The sequence below is a fragment of the Oncorhynchus clarkii genome, chromosome 14 (assembly GCF_045791955.1).
Source record: "Oncorhynchus clarkii lewisi isolate Uvic-CL-2024 chromosome 14, UVic_Ocla_1.0, whole genome shotgun sequence".
Taxonomy (NCBI): domain Eukaryota; kingdom Metazoa; phylum Chordata; class Actinopteri; order Salmoniformes; family Salmonidae; genus Oncorhynchus; species Oncorhynchus clarkii.
Genome location: NC_092160.1, coordinates 7134080 through 7160403, shown reverse-complemented (window position 1 = coordinate 7160403; position 26324 = coordinate 7134080). Strand labels below are relative to the sequence as shown.

Genomic DNA, 26324 nt, shown 5'->3' with positions numbered 1-26324 from the left:
CCCTTTCTGCTCATCTCTGTAGGATTACACTTACATCAGCTACTACGTGTTTTACTGTTTAGATTTGGCTTGTGTATGTATGCCTGCTGAGTTTGTTGGAACTGACTTCGATCTGAACAAGAATACCAAGTGCTACAATAGTAAGGATGTAGCGTTGAAATGCCATTTCAGAACCACACTGTATGGACAGCGACACTTCTTTAATCAAATTAAATCAAATTGTATTTGTCATATACACATGGTTAGCAGATGTTAATGCGAGTGTATTGAAATGCTTGTGCTTCTAGTTCCGACAATGCAGTAATAACCAACGAGTAATCTAACCTAATAATTCCACAACTACTACCTTATACGTACAGGTGTAAAGCGATAAAGAATATCATACGGTGTATGCTATACCTTTTCCAATTTGTGTCTAAATTGATCAAGCGTCACCTAACATTTTCATCCGTGTTTACGGTTAGTCCTATACCAACCAAAAATCTCTCAATACAGGTATTTTACTGTATTTTTCAGTAGTGGTTTGTACGTCTGTTCAATGGAAAAGTTTTATGCACGATCAAATCTAGGGCTTAGAAGATATAGTCTCATGTTCCTGTATCAAATGATTAGGCTATGTTCCCTGTTGGTGTTATTTTAGTAATTGGACATGGCATGTTTTTAGATAGTTCATGCACGTACCACATTGCTTTTAATTGTGACAACTTGGAAAGAAAATAGTGCTGGACAAAGTTGAATCATTACTACACAGTTGCACATTTAAAAAAACATGTTTTGGACTCTGAGGGCCGCTGTTGATCAGTGAAATCATTTCTGTCCAGTGTTGTCAATCACTGGAGTCCCCTCCCCTATCACTGCGCTCCACCAGAGGAAAGGGAGAGACTCTGCTCTTCATACGAGGCGGGGCTCGACAGAAAGATTTTCGCTCTGATCCATTAACATAGATCAGAAAAGGACAGTGAAAATAGGCTCGATTGAATCGAAGCGTCAGCCAGTATTTGCTCACTGTTTCTGAGGATACCCTTTACGGAATATTCTTGTGGATTGTATTGTTTGTTGGCTATGGAATTTGAAGGATTCATTCAACCCAAATGCGTAAGATGGCGTTTTAGTGGACTACGGTGGCATGTACTCATTTTTCTCTTCTATCTCAGTCATACTGTCAGTGGACAAATCCGCTATTCCATTCCAGAGGAGATGAAGAAAGGCTCTCTTATCGGTAACGTAGCTCAAGACCTGGGGTTAGATTTGAAACGGCTCCGAGCGGGCCGGGCCCGTATCGTGACCGGAGAAAGCATTCAGTACACAGAGCTGAAGACAGACAAAGGGATTCTAGTCGTGAGTGAGAGAATAGACCGAGAGCAGCTTTGTGGCGACGTCACACCATGTAGCTTCAGTTTTGAAATTATTCTGGAAAATCCAATCGAATTGCATCGTGTTACAGTTGAAATTGTGGATGTAAATGACCATTCACCTATTTTTAAGAATAATCATATCAAATTTGAAATCAGCGAATCTGCTACTCTTGGCTCTCGTTTTGTGCTGGAGAGTGCAAAGGATCCCGATGTGGGAGTTAATGGTCTACACGAGTATGTTTTAACTCAAAATGACAATTTCGTTCTGAAACAACATTCGAATCCTGATGGAAGTAAATTTGCAGAAATGATTTTACAAAAGCCTTTGGATAGAGAAGAGAATCCTCGTCTCTCTTTAAAGCTAATCGCTGTAGACGGTGGGAATCCGCAGAGATCTGGCACAGTAAATATAGAGATCACTGTCCTGGATGCCAATGATAATGCCCCTGTGTTTAACCAGTCAGTGTACAGGGCTACTGTGATGGAAAACGCACCGAAAGGAACCTATATTACAACCGTTAATGCTAGTGATGCAGACAGTGGTTCCTATGGTATAGTGATGTATTATTTTTCGAATTTGAAAGAAAACTTGGCAGATATATTTGACATTGATGAGACAACTGGCAAGATATCTGTTGTTGGACAAATCGATTTTGAAAAAGATAAGAAATATGACATTAGAGTTGAGGCCAAAGACCAAGGTGGTTTGACAGACCTCGGCAAAGTTGTCATAGAAATAGTTGACATAAATGACAATGCCCCAGTTATAAACATCATGTCTTTCACTAGCCCTGTGTCTGAAGATGCTGCTGCTGGAACCACGATTGCTGTTGTAAACGTTAAAGATGCCGATTCAGAGAGAAATGGACAGATTACATGCTCTGTAGATACGAACTCGTTCAAGATAAAATCGTCGTTAAGCAGTTATTATACGTTGATCTCAGATGTAGCTTTTGACAGAGAAACAACACCAGAATACAACATAACTATTACAGCGACAGATTCTGGCTCGCCTCCTCTCTCAAGCGCCAGGACACTACACCTTAGAATCTCTGACGTAAATGACAATGCTCCATTGTTTCATCAGAGCTCATACTCTACTTATGTCACAGAGAATAACTCTCCTGGAATGTCCATATTTACTGTCAGCGCACGGGACACTGACTGGAACCAAAACGCTAGAATCTCGTACATCTTGGAGGACACCCAGATCAGTGGATCTCCAGTCTCTACTTATTTATCCATTAACTCTGAAACCGGAGTTTTACATGCGGTGCGCTCCTTTGATTATGAACAAATCAAGCAACTTAAACTCGTGGTAAAGGCACAAGATGGAGGATCCCCTCCTCTCAGTAGCAATGCGACGGTGAAAATAATGATCCAAGACCAGAACGACAACGCGCCTCAGGTTCTGTACCCAGTCCAGACTAGCAGCTCTCTGGTGGCTGAAATTGTGCCTCGTTCAGCAGATGTGGGCTATCTTGTTACTAAAGTGGTGGCTGTTGATGTGGACTCTGGACAGAATGCCTGGCTCTCATATAAACTGCAGAAAGCGACAGACAGGGCGCTGTTTGAAGTGGGCTTACAGAATGGCGAAATAAGAACACTACGCCAAGTCAATGATAAAGATGCCGTGAAACAAAGGCTCACTATTGTAGTGGAGGACAACGGGCAGCCCTCTCGTTCAGCTACAGTCAATGTTAACGTGGCGGTGGCGGACAGCTTCCCAGAAGTGCTCTCGGAGTTCACTGACTTTACGCACGACAAGGAGTACAACGACAACCTGACTTTTTACTTAGTCTTGGCTTTGGCTGTAGTCTCATTTCTGTTCATCACATGTTTAGTGGTTATTATATCAGTGAAAATATACAGATGGAGACAGTCTCGCATCCTCTATCATTCCAATCTCCCGGTTATTCCGTATTATCCACCACGTTACGCAGATACTTTGGGGACAGGAACTCTACAGCACGTGTACAATTACGAGGTGTGCAGGACGACTGACTCCAGAAAGAGTGACTGTCAGTTCGCCAGAGCCTGTAGTCAGAACGTACTGATAATGGACCCCAGTTCTACAGGGACGATGCAGCGGATGCAGAATGAACAGAACATCCTGGATGAACCAGACTCCCCACTAGAGGTGAGTTAATCGGAGTTAAATTATATTGCACCTTGGCTTGGAATATATATTTATCTACTAGAAAGAGGAGGAAGGGAAGCGCTACTAAGGTAAACAATAGTACATTTTGGTAGATAGAAGGTGCTCTTTGGTAAAAGGGGTAAATTGGTCATCAAAAAGAAAGGAGGACCAAGGCACTCTTCATATAATTGATTAAAATGCCTTTATAAGTATGGCATGTTCAATAGAACAAAGTTTTTTTTAAACCGACGGGTTTCGGCTGCATGGCCTTCGTCGGGGAGTACAAAAAAAGAGGAATAGAAGGTCCTCTTTTAAACAGCTTATCAATTAGCCCTAATTGGAAGAGGGAGTGGTTACACAATTGATTGGATACACCTAGTAAGCAATACTATACACATTGAAATACTGTAGCTAAGTTATCATAAAAATACAACTCCAAACTAAAAGTATCAGAACACTAAAAGGTAGTTCTAACCTTAAATATGACTGGGAGAAGTGTCAAGAATAAGAAAGCTAAATATATCATAGTACACTAGAACACAGCAAAACATGAACAACAACAGTCTAACCACAGCTGAGGGCAATAGAGCAAAATGTTCACTAGATGACAGCAAATGGACCCATCACAACCCTACAGGAAGAGTGAGAAATCCATATCTTCATTTAAACCAGGGTATTTAGTGGCCTGTAGTTTGTAAATCCAAAGACGTTCCCTTTGGTTTAACTGTTTAAGACGGTCCCCTTTTCTAATAGAGGCCGGAATATGACCAATACCCATAGCTTGTAGGGTTGCAGGGTTGCCATGGTGTAGGGACTTGTAGTGCCTTGCCATGGGGTAGTCTTCATTAACTACCCGTCTAGTGGACATTTTGCTCTATTGCCCTCAGCTGTGGTTAGACTGTTGTTGTTCATGTTTTGCTGTGTTCTAGTGTACTATGATATATTTAGCTTTCTTATTCTTGACACTTCTCCCAGTCATATTTAAGGTTAGAACTACCTTTTAGTGTTCTGATACTTCTAGTTTGGAGTTGTATTTTTATGATAACTTAGCTACAGTATTTCAATGTGTATAGTATTGCTTACTAGGTGTGTCCAATCAATTGTGTAACCACTCCCTCTTCCAATTAGGGCTAATTGATAAGCTGTTTAAAAGAGGACCTTGTATCCCTCTTTTTTTGTACTCCCTGACAAAGGCCATGCAGCCGAAACCCGTCGGTTTAAAAAAAACTTTGTTTCTATTGAACATGCCACACTTATAAAGGCATTTTAATCAATTATATGAATAGTGCCTTGGTCCTCCTTTCTTTTTGATGACCAATATATTTATCTACATTGCCTTTTGTGAAAATGTCAACTATATTGTTCTGGTGCGTTTAGGTTAATGAATTATGTCTAGTCAACAGTGTACAGTGTAAGGCTGTAGTATCATTTCTGATTAGCTGCGGATTTTATACTATGCCTGCTGATTTTCTTTTTTTTACATGATTTTGAATTTATAATTCTAAGTTCTATGGTGTAATTTTAACACTCCTGCGCTTTATGAGCATTTCAGCACCACTGTGTGCTGACAGCGCTTCTTCTGTCATGAGCAGCAGAGGTCTGCTCCGCTCTCAGGCAGCGTATACTATCTCTCGTTCAAACTACTGTCTTTAGCTCAATAGTCATTGTAGAGCCAGTGTAGCCGTTTTTATAGCTAGTTCTGTACCAAGCAAAATACTCTCAACCAGTGCGACATACTGTATGCATGTTACCGTACTGTTCAATAATGGTTTTGTGCGCCGTATCCATGGAACATCTTTACCCACGATCTAAACTAAGGTTTAGATGATATGGTGGCATGTTTTACAATCAAGTGATTACCGTTCACCCTGATGGTCATCGTTATTTTAGTAATTGCACATGGCGTTTTTGTATTATTATAGATAGCAGTACAGTGCTGTACAATTATGAATCATTTCTACCCAGTTGTATATGTCCACGTATCTGGTGTTCATGTTTTTGACTCTGAGTGCCGCTGTTGATCAGTGAAATAATTTCTGTCCAATGTTGTCAGTCAGTAGAGTCCCGTCCCCCCCTCTCCTATCACTGCGCTCCAGAGTAGAAAGAGAGACTGCGCTCCATACGAGGCGGGGCACTACAGAGAATCACTCGCTCAAACAGATACGTTAAGAAATAGCCTGGATTAAAATAGCACTTTCAGTAATCAGTAATCTCTTTTCTCACCGTTTGAGGATACAGTAGGCTATAAGGAATATTCGTGTTGGATTTATCTTTGTTGGCTATGGCATCTGAAGGATTCCTTCGACCTAGATGCGTAAAATGGAGTTTGTGCTGTGGACTGCGATGGCAAGTACTTTGTTTCCTCCTGTATTTCAGTCATATTATCAGTGGTCAAATCCGTTATTCTATTCCGGAGGAGATGAAGACAGGCTCTCTTATCGGTAACGTGGCTCAAGACCTGGGGTTAGATTTGAAAAGACTCCGAGCGGGCCGGGCCCGTATCGTGACCGGGGAAAGCGTTCAGTACACAGAGCTGAAGACAGACAAAGGGATTCTAGTCGTGAGTGAGAGAATAGACCGAGAGCAGCTTTGTGGCCACGTAACTCCGTGTAGCTTTAGCTTTGAAATGATTCTAGAAAATCCAATCGAATTACATCGTGTTACAATTGAAATTGTGGATGTAAATGACCATTCACCTATTTTTAAGAATAATCATATCAAATTTGAAATCAGCGAATCTGCTACTCTTGGCTCTCGTTTTGTGCTGGAGAGTGCAAAGGATCCCGATGTGGGAGTTAATGGTCTACACGAGTATGTTTTAACTCAAAATGACAATTTCGTTCTGAAACAACATTCGAATCCTGATGGAAGTAAATTTGCAGAAATGATTTTACAAAAGCCTTTGGATAGAGAAGAGAATCCTCATCTCTCTTTAAAGCTAATCGCTGTAGACGGTGGGAATCCGCAGAGATCTGGCACAGTAAATATAGAGATCACTGTCCTAGATGCCAATGACAATGCGCCTGTGTTTAACCAGTCAGTGTACAGGGCTACTGTGATGGAAAACGCACCGAAAGGAACCTATATTACAACCGTTAATGCTAGTGATGCAGACAGTGGTTCCAATGGTATAGTGATGTATTACTTTTCGAATTTGAAAGAAATCTTGGCAGATATATTTGACATTGATGAGACAACTGGCAAGATATCTGTTGTTGGACAAATCGATTTTGAAAAAGATAAGAAATATGAAATTAGAGTTGAGGCCAAAGACCAAGGTGGTTTGACAGACCTCGGCAAAGTTGTCATAGAAATAGTTGACATAAATGACAATGCCCCAGTTATAAACATCATGTCTTTCACTAGCCCTGTGTCTGAAGATGCTGCTGCTGGAACCACGATTGCCGTTGTAAACGTTAAAGATGCCGATTCAGAGAGAAACGGACAGATTACATGCTCTGTAGATACGAACTCGTTCAAGATAAAATCGTCGTTAAGCAGTTATTATACGTTGATCTCAGATGTAGCTTTTGACAGAGAAACAACACCAGAATACAACATAACTATTACAGCGACAGATTCTGGTTCGCCTCCTCTCTCAAGCGCCAGGATACTACACCTTAGAATCTCTGACGTAAATGACAATGCTCCATTGTTTCATCAGAGCTCATACTCTGCTTACGTCACAGAGAATAACTCTCCTGGAATGTCCATATTTACTGTCAGCGCACGGGACACTGACTGGAACCAAAACGCTAGAATCTCGTACCTCCTGGAGGACACGCAGATCAGTGGATCTCCAGTCTCTACTTATATATCCATTAACTCTGAAACCGGAGTTTTACATGCTGTGCGCTCATTTGATTACGAACAAATCAAGCAACTTAAACTCGTGGTAAAGGCACAAGATGGAGGATCCCCTCCTCTCAGTAGCAATGCGACGGTGAAAATAATGATCCAAGACCAGAACGACAACGCGCCTCAGGTTCTGTACCCAGTCCAGACTAGCAGCTCCCTGGTGGCTGAAATGGTGCCTCGTTCAGCAGATGTGGGCTATCTTGTAACTAAAGTGGTTGCTGTTGATGTGGACTCAGGACAGAATGCCTGGCTCTCATATAAACTGCAGAAAGCGACAGACAGGGCGCTGTTTGAAGTGGGCTTACAGAATGGAGAAATAAGAACTATACGCCAAGTCAATGATAAAGATGCTGTGAAACAAAGGCTCACTGTTGTAGTGGAGGACAACGGGCAGCCCTCTCGTTCAGCCACAGTCAATGTTAACGTGGCGGTGGCGGACAGCTTCCCTGAAGTGCTCTCGGAGTTCACTGACTTTACGCACGACAAGGAGTACAATGACAACCTTACTTTTTACTTAGTCTTGGCTTTGGCTGTAGTCTCATTTCTGTTCATCACATGTTTAGTGGTTATTATGTCAGTGAAAATATACAGATGGAGACAGTCTCGCATCCTCTATCATTCCAATCTCCCGGTTATTCCGTATTATCCACCACGTTACGCAGACACTTTGGGGACAGGAACTCTACAGCACGTGTACAATTACGAGGTGTGCAGGACGACTGACTCAAGAAAGAGTGACTGTCAGTTCGCCAGACCCTGTAGTCAGAACGTACTGATAATGGACGCCAGTTCTACAGGGACGATGCAGCGGATGCAGAATGAACAGAACATCCTGGATGAACCAGACTCCCCACTAGAGGTGAGTTAATTGGAGTTTAAATTATATTGCACATTGGCTTGGAATATATCTTTATCTACATTGTCCTTTGTGAAAATCTCAACTATTTTGTTCTGGTGCGTTTAGGTTAATTAATTATGTCTAGTCAACAGTGTACAGTGTAAGGCTGTAGTATCATTTCTGATTAGCTGCGGATTTATACTATGCCTGCTGATTTTCTTTTTTTTACATGATTTTGAATTTATAATTCTAAGTTCTATGGTGTAATTTTAACACTCCTGCGCTTTATGAGCATTTCAGCACCTCTGTGTGCTGACAGCGCTTCTTCTGTCATGAGCAGCAGAGGTCTGCTCCGCTTTCAGGCGGCGTATACGAACTCACGTTCAAACTACTGTCTTTAGCTCAATAGTCATTGTAGAGCCAGTGTAGCCGTTTTTATAGCTAGTTCTGTACCAAGCAAAATACTCTCAACCAGTGCGACATACTGTATGCATGTTGCCGTACTGTTCAATAATGGTTTTGTGCGCCGTATCCATGGAACATCTTTACCCACGATCTAAACTAAGGTTTAGATGATATGGTGGCATGTTTTACAATCAAGTGATTACCGTTCACCCTGATGGTCATCGTTATTTTAGTAATTGTAGTTTAGTAATTTAGTTTTTTGTATTATTATAGTACAGTGCTGTACACTTATGAATAATTTCTACCCAATTGTATATGTCCACGTATCTGGTGTTCATGTTTTTGACTCTGAGTGCCGCTGTTGATCAGTGAAATAATTTCTGTCCAATGTTGTCAGTCAGTAGAGTCCCGTCCCCCCCTCTCCTATCACTGCGCTCCAGAGTAGAAAGAGAGACTGCGCTCCATACGAGGCGGGGCACTACAGAGAATCACTCGCTCAAACAGATACGTTAAGAAATAGCCTGGATTAAAATAGCACTTTCAGTAATCAGTAATCTCTTTTCTCACCGTTTGAGGATACAGTAGGCTATAAGGAATATTCGTGTTGGATTTATCTTTGTTGGCTATGGCATCTGAAGGATTCCTTCGACCTAGATGCGTAAAATTGAGTTTGTGCTGTGGACTGCGATGGCAAGTACTTTTTTTTCTCCTGTATTTCAGTCATATTGTCAGTGGTCAAATCCGTTATTCCATTCCGGAAGAGATGAAGAAAGGCTCTCTTATCGGTAACGTGGCTCAAGACCTGGGGTTAGATTTGAAAAGACTCCGAGCGGGCCGGGCCCGTATCGTGACCGGAGAAAGCATTCAGTACACAGAACTGAAGACGGACAAAGGGATTCTAGTCGTGAGTGAGAGAATAGACCGAGAGCAGCTTTGTGGCGACGTCACACCGTGTAGCTTCAGCTTCGAAATGATTCTAGAGAATCCGATGGAGCTACACCGTTTAACTGTTGAAATCCTTGATATTAATGATAATGCACCTATTTTTCGAAAGAATGAAATTAAATTTGAGATAAGTGAGTCGGTTATACTCGGGTCGCGTTTTATGTTGGCCAGTGCCGAGGACGCAGATGTAGGTAACAATGGTCTGCAGAAATATATTTTAATGCCGAATGATAATTTCGTTCTGAAACAACATTCAAATCCAGATGGAAGAAAATATGCTGAAATAATTCTTCAGAAACCGTTAGACAGAGAGGAGCATCCTCGTCTCTCTCTAAAGCTAATCGCTGTAGACGGTGGAAATCCGCAGAGATCTGGCACAGTAAATATAGAGATCACTGTCCTAGATGCCAATGACAATGCGCCTGTGTTTAACCAGTCAGTGTACAGGGCTACTGTGATGGAAAACGCTCCAAAAGACACCTATATTACAACGGTGAATGCCAGCGATGCAGACAGTGGATCGAACGGGCTCATTACATATTATTTTTCCAACTTGAAAGAGCACCAATCAGATATATTTCACATGGATGAGACAACTGGCACAATGACACTTGTAGGGAAAATAGATTATGAAAAAGACAAGAAATATGAATTGATGATTGAGGCTATGGACCAGGGAGGTTTAACCGTCTCCAGTAAAGTTTTAATCGAGATTGTTGACGTCAACGATAATTCTCCCGTTATAAACGTCATGTCTTTCTCCAGCCCTGTTTCTGAAGATTCCCCGCTGGGAACAACCATAGCGATAATCAATGTGAAAGACGCTGACTCAGAGAGTAATGGTCACGTTATGTGTTCAATAGACAACAACCTCCCATTTAAGATCAAATCCTCATTGACTAATTATTATACTGTAATCACAGATTCAGCTTTCGACCGAGAGACTATGCCAGAATATAATATAACCATAAAGGCGACAGACTCGGGTTCGCCTCCTCTCTCAAGCTCCAGGACAATACACCTTAAAATCTCTGACGTGAACGATAATTCCCCATTGTTCGCCAAAGGCACCTACTCTGCCTACGTCACAGAGAATAACTCTCCTGGAATGTCCATATTTACTATCAGCGCGCTGGACTCTGACTGGAATCAAAACGCAAGAATCTCGTACCTCTTGGAGGACACGAAGATAAGTGGAACTCCAGTCTCTAGTTATATATCAATTAACTCTGAAACCGGGGTTTTACATGCGGTGCGTTCCTTTGATTATGAACAAATAAAACAGCTTAAACTCGTGGTTAAGGCGCAAGATGGAGGCTCTCCTCCACTCAGTAGCAATGTGAGTGTCAACATTATTATCCAGGACCAGAATGACAACGCACCTCAGGTTCTGTACCCAGTTCAAGCCAGCAGCTCCCTGGTGGCTGAAATGGTACCTCGTTCAGCAGATGTTGGCTATCTTGTGACTAAAGTGGTGGCTGTTGATGTGGACTCTGGACAGAATGCTTGGCTCTCGTACAAACTGCAGAAAGCGACAGACAGGGCGCTTTTTGAAGTGGGCTTACAGAATGGAGAAATAAGAACTATACGCCAAGTCAACGATAAAGATGCTGTGAAGCAAAGGCTCACTGTTGTAGTGGAGGACAACGGGCAGCCCTCTCGTTCAGCCACAGTCAATGTTAACGTGGCGGTGGCGGACAGCTTCCCTGAAGTACTCTCGGAGTTCACTGACTTTACGCACGACAAGGAGTACAATGACAACCTTACTTTTTACTTAGTCTTGGCTTTGGCTGTAGTCTCCTTTTCGTTTATTACGTGTTTAGTGGTTATTATATCAGTGAAAATATACAGATGGAGACAGTCTCGCATCCTCTATCATTCCAACCTCCCGGTTATTCCGTATTATCCACCGCGTTACGCAGACACTTTGGGGACAGGAACTCTACAGCACGTGTACAATTACGAGGTGTGCAGGACGACTGACTCCAGAAAGAGTGACTGTCAGTTCGCCAGACCCTGTAGTCAGAACGTACTGATAATGGACCCCAGTTCTACAGGGACGATGCAGCGGATGCAGACTGAAAATAACTTATTGGATGAACCTGACTCCCCGCTAGAGGTGAGTTAATTTGAGTTAAAATGACGTAGCTCATTTTGTTGGAGTTAATCTCTGCCATCTGTCCTCTGTATCTATTCGTTTTCTATTGTGCTCTGGTGCGGATTTATTCGGTTTGCTCCCTCTGTGACTAACTAACTTGTTGGGCTAATTCAGCTACTGGGCATTCTTTATGGGCTTTCTTTTGTCGCTATATCCTTAAACGGCTCAGTTTTCCCCAAGGAACATGTTTTAATTATGGCAAAAAACAAAAACAATTAGAAGTTGAACATGATCTGCCCGTTGAGTTGGTGGGAAATTACTTCAAAATTATCATGAATGCTGAGCGCCACTATAGTAAGTAAGGCTGTATCGCTGTAAGACTATGTCAGCACTGCTCCGTGTGTACCGCGCCACTTTTAGTGCGCAACAGTATGCTCTCCTCTCTCTCACTCTCTATGCTGAGCCTGGTTACAACTTCCCTATATGGATCAAGAGTAACTGTACATTTGACCCATGTTTACAGGTAGTCATGTAACAAACAACATCACTTTTAATACAAGTATTTTGCTGTATTTATCAGTGATGCCTTGGACCGCTGTTTCGTTGGCATGTTTACGCACGATCCAAACTGGGGTTGAGAAGATAGGCTGGCGTGTTTTACTATGAAATGACGAGGCTACTATTTCCCTTCTGGTCATATTATTTTAGTAATTGAACTGTGCATTTATTTCGATTGCACATACCACAGTGTTTTTATTTGTGACACTTTGATAAGAAAATAGTGCTGGAAAGTGTTGAATCATTTCTGTGCAGTTCTATATTTTTACATAACATCTGGTGTTCATGTTTTGGACTCTGAGGGCCGCTATTGGTCAGTGAAATTATTTCTGTCAGGTGTTGTCAGTCAGTGGAGTCCCCTCCCCTAACACTGCGCTCTACCAGAGGAGCTGGAGAGACTGCGCTTCACACTAGGCGGGGCAGAGAGACAATCGTTCTGGTTCTTACATGTAGCTTACAAGTACGAGAACGGTTAAAGTAGACTGGATTAAGATAATACGTCGACTACTACTGTTCTCTTTGCTCCCCATTTACGGATACAGTATAAGGACTTTTCGTGTTGGATTTGTTTTGTTGGCTATGGAATTTGAAAGTTTCATTCAACCTATATGCATAAGATGGCGTATGCGTTGTGGACTGCGATGGCAAGTATTGGTTTCTCTTCTGTATCTCAGTCATACTGTGAGTTCCCAAATCCGGTATTCCATTCCGGAGGAGATGAAGAAAGGCTCTCTTATCGGTAACGTGGCTCAAGATCTGGGGTTAGATTTGAAAAGGCTAAGTGCGGGCCGGGCCCGTATCGTGACCGGAGAAAACATTCAGTACACAGAGCTGAAGACAGACAAAGGGATTCTAGTCGTAAGTGAGAGAATAGACCGAGAGCAGCTTTGTGGCGACGTCACGCCTTGTAGCTTCAGCTTCGAAATGATTCTAGAGAATCCGATGGAACTACACCTGGTCACTGTAGAAATATTAGACGTTAATGATAATGCACCCGTGTTTCAACAGAATGATATACAATTGAAAATCAGCGAATCTGCTTCTGCAGGGGCGCGCTTTGTCTTAGCAACTGCAGATGACCCTGATGTAGGCCTTAACGCCTTACAAAATTACATTCTAACACCGAATGATAATTTTGTCCTAAAACAACATACAAATCCTGACGCTAGTAAATATGCCGAGATGGTTCTCCAGAAACCGTTAGACAGAGAGGAACATCCTCTTCTCTCTCTAAAGCTAATCGCTATAGACGGTGGAAATCCGCAGAGATCTGGCACAGTAAATATCGAAATCACTGTCCTAGATGCCAATGACAATGCGCCTGTGTTCAACCAGTCAGTGTACAGGGCTGCTGTGGTGGAAAACGCACTGAAAAGCACCTATATTACCACCGTGAACGCCAGTGATGCAGACAGTGGCTCCAATGGCTATATATCGTACATGTTTTCTAATTTAAAAAGCACAGTTTCCGAAACATTCACTATTGATGCAAAGACTGGTGTCATTTCCGTGTTAGGGGAAATAGATTATGAAAAATATAAGAAATACGAAATTCGAATAGATGCCACAGACCAAGGTGGCTTGACTGATTCTAGCAAAGTCATTGTTGAGGTAATTGATGTAAACGACAATGAGCCTGTAATAAGTGTCATGTCGTTCACTAGTCCAATCTCTGAAGATTCACCTCACGGTACAACCATCGGAATTATCAATGTTAAAGACCTTGACTCGGGTGAAAACGGACAGGTGAGCTGTAGCATAGGCCAACACATTCCTTTCAATATAAAATCCAATCTAAGAAATTACTACACCTTGCTAACAGGCGCTGTTTTAGATCGTGAGAAGGTGTCAGAATATAACATCACTGTAGTCGCCACTGACGCAGGGTCGCCTTCTCTCTCAAGTAAGAGAACCTTTCACCTGAAGGTGTCCGACGTCAACGACAATGCCCCAGTGTTTCCACGTGGCGTGTACACCTCTTATATCGCAGAAAATAACTCTCCAGGTGTTTCTATATTTACTGTTAGAGCTAAAGACACTGATTCCAATCAAAATGCCCGTATTTCCTATATTCTAGAGGATACTGATGTCAGCGGGACTCCTGTGTCTGTTTATGTTTCCGTAAACGCAGAGAGCGGGGTCATAAACGCAGTGCGCTCCTTTGATTATGAACAAATTAAGCAACTAAGACTCGTGGTTAAGGCGCAAGATGGCGGCTCTCCTCCATTCAGTAGCAATGTGAGTGTCAACATCTTTATCCAAGATCAGAACGACAACGCGCCTCAGGTTCTGTACCCAGTCCAGACAAGCAGCTCTCTGGTGGCTGAAATGGTGCCTCGTTCGGCAGATGTGGGTTATCTTGTCACTAAAGTGGTGGCTGTTGATGTGGACTCTGGACAGAATGCTTGGCTCTCGTATAAACTGCAGAAAATGACAGACAGAGCGCTGTTTGAAGTGGGCTTACAGAATGGGGAAATAAGAACTATACGCCAAGTCAATGATAAAGATGCTGTGAAACAAAGGCTTGTTGTTGTAGTGGAGGACAATGGACAGCCCTCTCGTTCAGCTACAGTCAATGTTAACGTGGCGGTGGCGGACAGCTTCCCTGAAGTGCTCTCGGAGTTCACTGACTTTACGCACGACAAGGAGTACAACGACAACCTGACTTTTTACTTAGTCTTGGCTTTGGCTGTAGTCTCATTTTTGTTTATTACATGTTTAGTGGTTATTATATCAGTGAAAATATACAGATGGAGACAGTCTCGCATCCTCTATCATTCCAACCTCCCGGTTATTCCGTATTATCCACCGCGTTACGCAGACACTTTGGGGACAGGAACTCTACAGCACGTGTACAATTACGAGGTGTGCAGGACGACTGACTCCAGAAAGAGTGACTGTCAGTTCGCCAGACCCTGTAGTCAGAACGTACTGATAATGGACCCCAGTTCTACAGGGACGATGCAGCGGATGCAGACTGAAAATAACTTATTGGATGAACCTGACTCCCCGCTAGAGGTGAGTTAATTTGAGTTAAAATGACGTAGCTCATTTTGTTGGAGTTAATCTCTGCCATCTGTCCTCTGTATCTATTCGTTTTCTATTGTGCTCTGGTGCGGATTTATTCGGTTTGCTCCCTCTGTGACTAACTAACTTGTTGGGCTAATTCAGCTACTGGGCATTCTTTATGGGCTTTCTTTTGTCGCTATATCCTTAAACGGCTCAGTTTTCCCCAAGGAACATGTTTTAATTATGGCAAAAAACAAAAACAATTAGAAGTTGAACATGATCTGCCCGTTGAGTTGGTGGGAAATTACTTCAAAATTATCATGAATGCTGAGCGCCACTATAGTAAGTAAGGCTGTATCGCTGTAAGACTATGTCAGCACTGCTCCGTGTGTACCGCGCCACTTTTAGTGCGCAACAGTATGCTCTCCTCTCTCTCACTCTCTATGCTGAGCCTGGTTACAACTTCCCTATATGGATCAAGAGTAACTGTACATTTGACCCATGTTTACAGGTAGTCATGTAACAAACAACATCACTTTTAATACAAGTATTTTGCTGTATTTATCAGTGATGCCTTGGACCGCTGTTTCGTTGGCATGTTTACGCACGATCCAAACTGGGGTTGAGAAGATAGGCTGGCGTGTTTTACTATGAAATGACGAGGCTACTATTTCCCTTCTGGTCATATTATTTTAGTAATTGAACTGTGCATTTATTTCGATTGCACATACCACAGTGTTTTTATTTGTGACACTTTGATAAGAAAATAGTGCTGGAAAGTGTTGAATCATTTCTGTGCAGTTCTATATTTTTACATAACATCTGGTGTTCATGTTTTGGACTCTGAGGGCCGCTATTGGTCAGTGAAATTATTTCTGTCAGGTGTTGTCAGTCAGTGGAGTCCCCTCCCCTAACACTGCGCTCTACCAGAGGAGCTGGAGAGACTGCGCTTCACACTAGGCGGGGCAGAGAGACAATCGTTCTGGTTCTTACATGTAGCTTACAAGTACGAGAACGGTTAAAGTAGACTGGATTAAGATAATACGTCGACTACTACTGTTCTCTTTGCTCCCCATTTACGGATACAGTATAAGGACTTTTCGTGTTGGATTTGTTTTGTTGGCTATGGAATTTGAAAGTTTCATTCAACCTATATGCATAAGATGGCGTATGCGTTGTGGACTGCGATGGCAAGTATTGGTTTCTCTTCTGTATCTCAGTCATACTGTGAGTTCCCAAATCCGGTATTCCATTCCGGAGGAGATGAAGAAAGGCTCTCTTATCGGTAACGTGGCTCAAGATCTGGGGTTAGATTTGAAAAGGCTAAGTGCGGGCCGGGCCCGTATCGTGACCGGAGAAAACATTCAGTACACAGAGCTGAAGACAGACAAAGGGATTCTAGTCGTAAGTGAGAGAATAGACCGAGAGCAGCTTTGTGGCGACGTCACGCCTTGTAGCTTCAGCTTCGAAATGATTCTAGAGAATCCGATGGAACTACACCTGGTCACTGTAGAAATATTAGACGTTAATGATAATGCACCCGTGTTTCAACAGAATGATATACAATTGAAAATCAGCGAATCTGCTTCTGCAGGGGCGCGCTTTGTCTTAGCAACTGCAGATGACCCTGATGTAGGCCTTAACGCCTTACAAAATTACATTCTAACACCGAATGATAATTTTGTCCTAAAACAACATACAAATCCTGACGCTAGTAAATATGCCGAGATGGTTCTCCAGAAACCGTTAGACAGAGAGGAACATCCTCTTCTCTCTCTAAAGCTAATCGCTATAGACGGTGGAAATCCGCAGAGATCTGGCACAGTAAATATCGAAATCACTGTCCTAGATGCCAATGACAATGCGCCTGTGTTCAACCAGTCAGTGTACAGGGCTGCTGTGGTGGAAAACGCACTGAAAAGCACCTATATTACCACCGTGAACGCCAGTGATGCAGACAGTGGCTCCAATGGCTATATATCGTACATGTTTTCTAATTTAAAAAGCACAGTTTCCGAAACATTCACTATTGATGCAAAGACTGGTGTCATTTCCGTGTTAGGGGAAATAGATTATGAAAAATATAAGAAATACGAAATTCGAATAGATGCCACAGACCAAGGTGGCTTGACTGATTCTAGCAAAGTCATTGTTGAGGTAATTGATGTAAACGACAATGAGCCTGTAATAAGTGTCATGTCGTTCACTAGTCCAATCTCTGAAGATTCACCTCACGGTACAACCATCGGAATTATCAATGTTAAAGACCTTGACTCGGGTGAAAACGGACAGGTGAGCTGTAGCATAGGCCAACACATTCCTTTCAATATAAAATCCAATCTAAGAAATTACTACACCTTGCTAACAGGCGCTGTTTTAGATCGTGAGAAGGTGTCAGAATATAACATCACTGTAGTCGCCACTGACGCAGGGTCGCCTTCTCTCTCAAGTAAGAGAACCTTTCACCTGAAGGTGTCCGACGTCAACGACAATGCCCCAGTGTTTCCACGTGGCGTGTACACCTCTTATATCGCAGAAAATAACTCTCCAGGTGTTTCTATATTTACTGTTAGAGCTAAAGACACTGATTCCAATCAAAATGCCCGTATTTCCTATATTCTAGAGGATACTGATGTCAGCGGGACTCCTGTGTCTGTTTATGTTTCCGTAAACGCAGAGAGCGGGGTCATAAACGCAGTGCGCTCCTTTGATTATGAACAAATTAAGCAACTAAGACTCGTGGTTAAGGCGCAAGATGGCGGCTCTCCTCCATTCAGTAGCAATGTGAGTGTCAACATCTTTATCCAAGATCAGAACGACAACGCGCCTCAGGTTCTGTACCCAGTCCAGACAAGCAGCTCTCTGGTGGCTGAAATGGTGCCTCGTTCGGCAGATGTGGGTTATCTTGTCACTAAAGTGGTGGCTGTTGATGTGGACTCTGGACAGAATGCTTGGCTCTCGTATAAACTGCAGAAAATGACAGACAGAGCGCTGTTTGAAGTGGGCTTACAGAATGGGGAAATAAGAACTATACGCCAAGTCAATGATAAAGATGCTGTGAAACAAAGGCTTGTTGTTGTAGTGGAGGACAATGGACAGCCCTCTCGTTCAGCTACAGTCAATGTTAACGTGGCGGTGGCGGACAGCTTCCCTGAAGTGCTCTCGGAGTTCACTGACTTTACGCACGACAAGGAGTACAACGACAACCTGACTTTTTACTTAGTCTTGGCTTTGGCTGTAGTCTCATTTTTGTTTATTACATGTTTAGTGGTTATTATATCAGTGAAAATATACAGATGGAGACAGTCTCGCATCCTCTATCATTCCAATCTCCCGGTTATTCCGTATTATCCACCGCGTTACGCAGACACTTTGGGGACAGGAACTCTACAGCACGTGTACAATTACGAGGTATGCAGGACGACTGACTCCAGAAAGAGTGACTGTCAGTTCGCCAGACCCTGTAGTCAGAACGTACTGATAATGGACCCCAGTTCTACAGGGACGATGCAGCGGATGCAGAGTGAAAATAACATTTTGGATGAACCAGACTCGCCGCTGGAGGTGAGTCTGTGGAGTTTAAATGGTATTGCTCATTCGGTTGGAAAACATATTTGCAACATGTCCTTTGTAACAATTTTGGCTGCAGATGTAGGATCTTCATTTGATATGATCACACTGTTGGAGGACAACTTTCGTGTAGTGTAAATTGAGGTTTAAGACGTCTTCTGAAGTTTGTGATTTACTTATTTTTTTAAAGTGTATCAACCCAAAAACATGTTTTATGAATCATAACCCACATAATACTTCAAATGTCCTGTTTCTGCAGGATTTCTTTCCTGCTGTAGCAAATTGGCTCAAATGAAGATCCTACATCTATGTTGCCTTAAGGCTATTTTAGTCAGTATTTGTCTAGTTAAAAGTATGGGCATAACAGCTGTTACATATTGTTGTGGTTAGCTATGTTTTTTTTTTAATTGAATGTCATTGTCAGCTGACTGTGGTTTCGAATGCAGCTTACTCAGTGCTACAGCAGAAGCAATTACTTGTTTTCTGGTTAGTTTTGGCTTTCATATTATGCCTGGTGATTTTTTTTTTAAATGTAGCGCTCCAAGGCCATTTCAGCACCACTCTATATGGACAGCGCCTCTTCTGTCATGATAGCAGCAGAGGACGGCTCTCCCTTCTTCCAACTGCTGTGTTTTGATAAAGTCAATATAGAGTCACTAAAGAGTCGCTTAAGCAGTGTTAACTGCTTGTCATACGTCAAATAATTATCAACATTAATATGTTGCTGTGTTGTTCAATAGTGATTTAGAGTGAGTAACCATGGGCATGCTTTTACGCACGTTCAAATCCATGGCTGAGAGGCTAAGGTGCCATGTTTTAGTATCAAATTATTGCTGTTTGCCTTGCTGGTCGATTATAATATTATAGTGATTGAACGTTGCATTTATTTATATTTGACCTTGCACAGTGTTCACCTACCTGCTATATGGGAAGACGGAAGTGCTCTAAAGTATTGAAATATTTCTACCTTTTAATGAATTCAAATATAATCTGGTGTTCACGTTATGGACTCTGAGGGCCGCTGTTGATCAGTGAAATGATTTCTGTCCAGTGTTGTCAGTCAGTGAAGTCCCCTACTTTATCACTGCGCTCTACCAGAGGAGAGGGAGAGACCATCTGCATTTCATACGAAGCGGGGCATGACAGAGAAACACTCGGCTCTGATCGATGTTACAGATAACAAAAGGAGACGCTGAAAATAGCCAGGATTGAAAGAATAGGTCGAATATCAGTCTCAGATTTTTTTTCATGGTTTCTGAGAAAACAGTATAATACATTTTTGTATTGGATTTATTCTTTGTTGGCTATGGCACTGGGAGGATTCCTTAAACCTAAATGCGTAAAATGGCGTTTGTGTTGTGGACTGCGGTGGCAAGTACTTATTTTTCTCCTGAATCTCAATCATATTGTCAGTGGCCAAATCCGTTATTCCATTCCGGAGGAGATGAAGACAGGCTCTCTTATCGGTAACGTGGCTCAAGACCTGGGGTTAGATTTGAAACGGCTCCGAACGGGCCGGGCCCGTATCGTGACCGGAGAAAGCATTCAGTACACAGAGCTGAAGACGGACAAAGGGATTCTAGTCGTGAGTGAGAGAATAGACCGAGAGCAGCTTTGTGGCGACGTCACACCGTGTAGCTTCAGCTTCGAAATCATTCTAGAAAATCCAATGGAGCTCCATCACATAACTATAGAAGTCTTAGATGTTAATGATCACCCTCCGATATTTAAGAAAACGGATGTTAAATTGGAAATAAGCGAGTCTGCTATCCTCGGTGCGCGCTTTGTGCTAGAAAATGCAGAAGATCCTGATGTGGGAGTTCACAGTCTACAAAATTATGTTTTAACCCCGAATGATAACTTTGCCCTGAAGCAACATGCGAATCCAGACGGTAGTAAATACGCTGAAATGATTCTTCAGAAACAATTAGATAGAGAGGAGCATCCTCGTCTCTCTTTAAAGCTAATCGCTGTAGACGGTGGAAATCCGCAGAGATCTGGCACAGTAAATATCGAGATCACTGTCCTGGATGTGAATGACAATGCGCCTGTGTTTAACCAATCAGTGTACAGGGCTACTGTGATGGAAAATGCACCGAAAGGAACGTATATTACAAATGTAAACGCGTCTGATGCAGACAGTGGTTCTAATGGCTATATAACATATTCGCTGTCTAACCTGAAGGGAAATCTAGCAGATATGTTGACTATAAATGAAAACACTGGGATACTGTCAGTTGCAGGCCTGATAGATTATGAAAAAGACAAAAAATATGAATTACGGATTGAAGCTAAAGATCAGGGAGGTTTAACAGATTCGAGTAAAGTTATTGTTGAGGTCATTGACGTTAACGACAATGCACCTGTCATTAGTGTGATGTCATTCACTAGTCCAATATCTGAAGACTCTCCTCCCGGTACAACCATTGGTATTATCAACGTTAAAGATGTCGATTCAGGTGAAAATGGACAGGTTAGCTGTAACCTGGACCAAAACATTCCGTTCAAGATCAAATCAAATTTAAGAAATTACTACACCTTGGTAACAGACGCTGTTTTAGACCGTGAGAGCGTGTTAGAATATAACATCACTGTAGTCGCCACGGACGCTGGGTCGCCTCCTCTCTCGAGTAGAAGAACCTTTCACCTGAAGGTGTCTGATGTCAATGACAACGCCCCATTGTTTCCACATGTAGTGTACAACTCCTTTGTCGCAGAGAATAACTCTCCAGGCGTCTCTATTTTTACTGTTACAGCTAAAGACACTGATTCCAATCAAAATGCCCGTATTTCCTATATTCTAGAGGATGGTGATGTCAGCGGGACTCGTATGTCTGCTTATGTTTCCGTAAACGCAGAGAGCGGGGTCATAAACGCATTGCGCTCCTTTGATTATGAACAAATTAAACAACTGATACTCGTGGTTAAGGCGCAAGATGGCGGCTCTCCTCCACTCAGTAGCAATGTGAGTATCAACATCTTTATCCAAGATCAGAACGACAACGCGCCTCAGGTTCTATATCCAGTCCAGACTAGCAACTCTCTGGTGGCTGAAATGGTGCCTCGTTCAGCAGATGTTGGCTATCTTGTGACTAAAGTGGTGGCTGTTGATGTGGACTCTGGACAGAACGCATGGCTCTCGTATAAACTGCAGAAAGCGACAGACAGAGCGCTGTTTGAAGTGGGTTTACAGAATGGAGAAATAAGAACTATACGCCAAGTCAATGATAAAGATGCTGTGAAACAAAGGCTCACTGTTGTAGTGGAGGACAATGGACAGCCCTCTCGTTCAGCTACAGTCAATGTTAACGTGGCGGTGGCGGACAGCTTCCCTGAAGTGCTCTCGGAGTTCACTGACTTTACGCACGACAAGGAGTACAACGACAACCTGACTTTTTACTTAGTCTTGGCTTTGGCTGTAGTCTCATTTCTGTTCATCACGTGTTTAGTGGTTATTATATCAGTAAAAATATACAGATGGAGACAGTCTCGTGTCCTCTATCATTCCAATCTCCCGGTTATTCCGTATTATCCACCGCGTTACGCAGACACTTTGGGGACAGGAACTCTACAGCATGTGTACAATTACGAGGTGTGCAGGACGACTGACTCCAGAAAGAGTGACTGTCAGTTCGCCAGACCCTGTAGTCAGAACGTGCTGATATTGGACCCCAGTTCTACAGGGACGATGCAGCGGATGCAGAGTGAAAATAATATCCTGGATGAATCAGACTCGCCGCTAGAGGTGAGTCTATTGGAGTTTACATGGTATTGTTCATTGGGTTCGAATACATCTTCACAGTATATCCTTTGTAACTATTTTAACTTTTTTGCCTTAAGGTTCATTTACTTAATATTTCTCTAGTCAACAGTATGGGCACGTCAGTGTTACGTATTGTTGGGCTTTTATTGAATATCATTTCCATCTGAGTTCTTAGAATTGTGGTTCCGAAGTTAGCGCATAAGTGCTACAATACAAGCAGCTACTTATTTTCTGGTTAGTTTTGACTTTCATAGTATGCCTGATTTTTTTTTAAATCACGTGCAATAAAGTAGCACTGTAAGGCCGTTTCAGTATCCACTATGTGTGGACAGCTCCTCTTCTGTCATGATAGCAGCAGAAGTCTGCTCCGCTCTATCGCACTGCTCTCTCTTCCTCCAACTGCTATGTTTTGATTAAGTCAATATAGAGCCACTAAAGAGTCGCTTAAGCAGTGTTAACTGCTTGTCACATGTCAAATAATTATCAACATAAATACTTTGCTGTGTCGTTCAATAATGGTTTAGATTGCCGATCCATTGAAATGTTTTACGCACGTTCAAATCCATGGCTGAGAGGATAAGGTGCCATGTTTTAGTATTAAATTATGTATGTTTGCCTTGCTGGTCATCAGTAGTATTATAGTGATTGAACGTTGCATTTATTTAGATTTTACCCTGTACAGTGTTCATCTACTTGCTACTATATGGGAAGACAGTTGTGCTCTAAAGTGTTGAATTATTTCTAAATTTTTATGAATTCAAATTTCATCTGGTGTTCATGTTTTATACTCTGAGGGCCGCTGTTGATCAGTAAAATGATTTCTGTCCAGTGTTGTCAGTCAGTGGAGTCCCCTCCCCTATCACTGCGCTCTACCAGAGGAGAAGGAGAGACTATCTGCACTTCATACGAGGCGGGGCACGACTGAGACAAGCTCACTCTCCACATGTGTATGTAGATTACAGATACCACAAGAGGACGGTTAAAATATGCTTATTTAATATTATACATCGACTAACACTCTTGTCTTTCCCGTTTGAGGATACAATATAAGGAATATTTTTGTGGGATTAAATCATTGTTGGCTATGGCGTCCGATGGATTCCTTCAACATAAATGCGTAAGATGGCGTTTGTGTTGTGGACTGCGGTGGCAAGTTCTTGTTTTACTCCTGTATTTCAGTCATATTATCAGTGGCCAAATCCGGTATTCCATTCCGGAGGAGATGAAGAAAGGCTCTCTTATCGGTAACGTGGCTCAAGACCTGGGGTTAGATTTGAAACGGCTCCGAGCGGGCCGGGCCCGTATCGTGACCGGAGAAAGCATTCAGTACACAGAGCTGAAGACAGACAAAGGGATTCTAGTCGTGAGTGAGAGAATAGACCGAGAGCAGCTTTGTGGCGACGTCACACCGTGTAGCTTCAGCTTCGAAATGATTCTAGAGAATCCGATGGAACTACACTTAGTCACTGTAGAAATATTAGACGTTAATGATAATGCACCCACATTTCAACAGAACGATTTAGAAATGAAAATCAGTGAATCGGCTTCTGTGGGGGCGCGCTTTACCCTAGCAACTGCGGATGATCCGGATGTTGGCTCTAACGCTTTACAAAATTACATTCTAAACCCAAATGATAATTTCGTTGTAAAACAACATTCAAATGCACATGGAAAAAGATACGCAGAAATGGTTCTCCAGAAGCCTTTAGACAGAGAGGAACATCCTCGTCTCTCTCTAAAGCTAATCGCTGTAGACGGTGGAAATCCGCAGAGATCTGGCACAGTAAATATAGAGATCACCGTCCTAGATGCCAATGACAATGCGCCTGTGTTTAACCAGTCAGTGTACAGGGCTACTGTAATGGAAAATGTACCGAAAGGCACCTATATCATAACGGTAAATGCCACTGACACGGACAGTGGATTGAATGGTTTAGTACATTATTCTATTTCAAAAATGCAAAACAATGTGGACAATGTGTTTGATATTGACAAGAACACTGGCTTTATATCGCTTGTGGGACAGTTAGATTATGAAAAAGACAAGAAATACGAAGTGAGTATCGAAGCCACAGACCAAGGTGGATTGACTGACTCCAGTAAAGTTGTTGTCGATGTAATAGATGTAAACGATAATGCCCCTGTAATCAGCGTCATGTCTTTCACTAGTCCGGTCTCTGAAGATTCGCCACTCGGTACAACCATTGGTATTATTCATGTGAAAGATCTTGATTCAGGTGAAAATGGTCAGGTGAGCTGCAGCCTGGCCCAAAACATTCCTTTCAATATAAAATCTAATTTAAGAAATTACTACACCTTGGTAACCGACGCTGTTTTAGATCGTGAGAGTGTGTCAGAGTATAACATCACTGTAGTCGGCACGGACTCAGGGTCGCCTTCTCTCTCAAGTAAGAAAACCTTTCATCTGAAGGTGTCCGATGTCAACGACAATGCCCCAGTGTTTCCACATGGCGTGTACAACTCTTATATCGCAGAGAATAACTCTCCAGGTGTTTCTATATTTACTGTTAGAGCTAAAGACACCGACTCTAATCAAAATGCCCGTATTTCTTATATTCTAGAGGATACTGATGTCAGCGGGACTCCTGTGTCTGTTTATGTTTCCGTAAACGCAGAGAGTGGGGTCATACACGCCTTGCGCTCCTTTGATTATGAACAGATCAAACAGTTTAAACTCGTGGTTAAGGCACAAGATGGCGGCTCTCCTCAGCTCAGTAGCAATGTGAGTGTCACCATCTTCATCCAAGATCAGAACGACAACGCGCCTCAGGTTCTGTACCCAGTCCAGACAAGCAGCTCTCTGGTGGCTGAAATGGTGCCTCGTTCGGCAGATGTGGGTTATCTTGTCACTAAAGTGGTGGCTGTTGATGTGGACTCTGGACAAAATGCCTGGCTCTCATATAAACTGCAGAAAGCGACAGACAGGGCACTGTTTGAAGTGGGTTTACAGAATGGGGAAATAAGAACTATACGCCAAGTCAATGATAAAGATGTGAAACAAAGGCTCACTGTTGTAGTGGAGGACAACGGGCAGCCCTCTCGTTCAGCTACAGTCAATGTTAACGTGGCGGTGGCGGACAGCTTCCCTGAAGTGCTCTCGGAGTTCACTGACTTTACGCACGACAAGGAGTACAACGACAACCTGACTTTTTACTTAGTCTTGGCTTTGGCTGTAGTCTCATTTCTGTTCATCACATGTTTAGTGGTTATTATATCAGTGAAAATATACAGATGGAGACAGTCTCGTATTCTCTATCATTCCAATCTCCCGGTTATTCCGTATTATCCACCGCGTTACGCAGACACTTTGGGGACAGGAACTCTACAGCACGTGTACAATTACGAGGTGTGCAGGACGACTGACTCCAGAAAGAGTGACTGTCAGTTCGCCAGACCCTGTAGTCAGAACGTACTGATAATGGACCCCAGTTGTACAGGGACGATGAAGCGGATGCAGAACGAACAGAACATCCTGGATGAGCCAGACTCGCCGCTGGAGGTGAGTCTGTTGGAGTTTTAATGGTATTGTTCATTGGGTTGGAATACATCTTCACAGTATATTCTTCGTAACTCTTTGAACTTTTGTGCCCTAAGGTTAATTTGCTCTGTATTTCTCTTGTCATCACAGTATATCGGTCAATCAGTTAAGCATTGTTGCTGTTCGTTTGGGTTTTATAGAATTCCATTGCCAGCGGGTTTGGACAGTGGGTAGCAATACCAAGTGCTACAATAGAAGCACTAACTTGTTTTCTGATCATTTGGTT

The 26324-nt window shown here is 42.6% G+C and overlaps 6 protein-coding genes across 6 annotated transcripts; all 6 read left to right on the top strand.

The window, feature by feature from the left end:
* The first annotated feature begins 952 nt into the window (after window positions 1-952).
* LOC139365796 (protocadherin gamma-A6-like) lies at window positions 953-8221 on the top strand. Its single transcript, XM_071102870.1, has 4 exons — window positions 953-1435; window positions 2720-3495; window positions 5912-6094; window positions 7160-8221. Exons 1-4 carry the CDS (start codon window positions 1063-1065, stop codon window positions 8219-8221), a joined length of 2394 nt encoding a protein of 797 aa, XP_070958971.1. The 5' UTR covers window positions 953-1062.
* A 963-nt stretch (window positions 8222-9184) lies between these two features.
* LOC139365795 (protocadherin gamma-A10-like) lies at window positions 9185-11669 on the top strand. Its single transcript, XM_071102869.1, has one exon. The coding sequence runs from the start codon at window positions 9222-9224 to the stop codon at window positions 11667-11669; it is 2448 nt and encodes an 815-aa protein (XP_070958970.1). The 5' UTR covers window positions 9185-9221.
* A 1145-nt stretch (window positions 11670-12814) lies between these two features.
* LOC139365794 (protocadherin gamma-A8-like) lies at window positions 12815-15224 on the top strand. Its single transcript, XM_071102867.1, has 3 exons — window positions 12815-12819; window positions 12872-13159; window positions 14447-15224. Exons 1-3 carry the CDS (start codon window positions 12815-12817, stop codon window positions 15222-15224), a joined length of 1071 nt encoding a protein of 356 aa, XP_070958968.1.
* Window positions 15225-16369: 1145 nt separating this feature from the next.
* On the top strand, window positions 16370-18861 carry LOC139365793 (protocadherin gamma-A8-like). The gene is made up of 4 exons (XM_071102866.1): window positions 16370-16374; window positions 16427-16714; window positions 18002-18770; window positions 18856-18861. The coding sequence occupies exons 1-4, from the start codon at window positions 16370-16372 to the stop codon at window positions 18859-18861; spliced, it is 1068 nt and encodes a 355-aa protein (XP_070958967.1).
* Window positions 18862-19954: 1093 nt separating this feature from the next.
* LOC139365792 (protocadherin gamma-A8-like) lies at window positions 19955-23464 on the top strand. Its single transcript, XM_071102865.1, has 3 exons — window positions 19955-20466; window positions 21754-22521; window positions 23369-23464. Exons 1-3 carry the CDS (start codon window positions 20083-20085, stop codon window positions 23462-23464), a joined length of 1248 nt encoding a protein of 415 aa, XP_070958966.1. The 5' UTR covers window positions 19955-20082.
* A 159-nt stretch (window positions 23465-23623) lies between these two features.
* Window positions 23624-26080, top strand: LOC139365791 (protocadherin gamma-A4-like). The gene is made up of 2 exons (XM_071102864.1): window positions 23624-24001; window positions 25271-26080. The coding sequence occupies exons 1-2, from the start codon at window positions 23624-23626 to the stop codon at window positions 26078-26080; spliced, it is 1188 nt and encodes a 395-aa protein (XP_070958965.1).
* Window positions 26081-26324: the final 244 nt, after the last annotated feature.

Excerpts from the sequence above, each read along its gene's own strand:
- LOC139365796 (XM_071102870.1), top strand. The coding sequence starts at position 1,063 with ATGGAATTTGAAGGATTCATTCAACCCAAATGCGTAAGATGGCGTTTT. Across the intron at positions 1,436-2,719 it reads AAATCCAATCGAATTGCATC|CGGTGAAAATAATGATCCAA; the intron begins GTGTTACAGTTG and ends GTAGCAATGCGA. Across the intron at positions 6,095-7,159 it reads GAGAGCAGCTTTGTGGCCAC|AGCTCATACTCTGCTTACGT; the intron begins GTAACTCCGTGT and ends TTGTTTCATCAG.
- LOC139365795 (XM_071102869.1), top strand. The coding sequence starts at position 9,222 with ATGGCATCTGAAGGATTCCTTCGACCTAGATGCGTAAAATTGAGTTTG.
- LOC139365794 (XM_071102867.1), top strand. Across the intron at positions 13,160-14,446 it reads ATGGAACTACACCTGGTCAC|CATCTTTATCCAAGATCAGA; the intron begins TGTAGAAATATT and ends TGTGAGTGTCAA.
- LOC139365793 (XM_071102866.1), top strand. Across the intron at positions 16,715-18,001 it reads ATGGAACTACACCTGGTCAC|CATCTTTATCCAAGATCAGA; the intron begins TGTAGAAATATT and ends TGTGAGTGTCAA.
- LOC139365792 (XM_071102865.1), top strand. The coding sequence starts at position 20,083 with ATGGCACTGGGAGGATTCCTTAAACCTAAATGCGTAAAATGGCGTTTG. Across the intron at positions 20,467-21,753 it reads TGGAGCTCCATCACATAACT|ATCTTTATCCAAGATCAGAA; the intron begins ATAGAAGTCTTA and ends GTGAGTATCAAC. Across the intron at positions 22,522-23,368 it reads AATCAGACTCGCCGCTAGAG|TGTTGTCAGTCAGTGGAGTC; the intron begins GTGAGTCTATTG and ends ATTTCTGTCCAG.
- LOC139365791 (XM_071102864.1), top strand. The coding sequence starts at position 23,624 with ATGGCGTCCGATGGATTCCTTCAACATAAATGCGTAAGATGGCGTTTG. Across the intron at positions 24,002-25,270 it reads ATCCGATGGAACTACACTTA|CTCAGTAGCAATGTGAGTGT; the intron begins GTCACTGTAGAA and ends GGCTCTCCTCAG.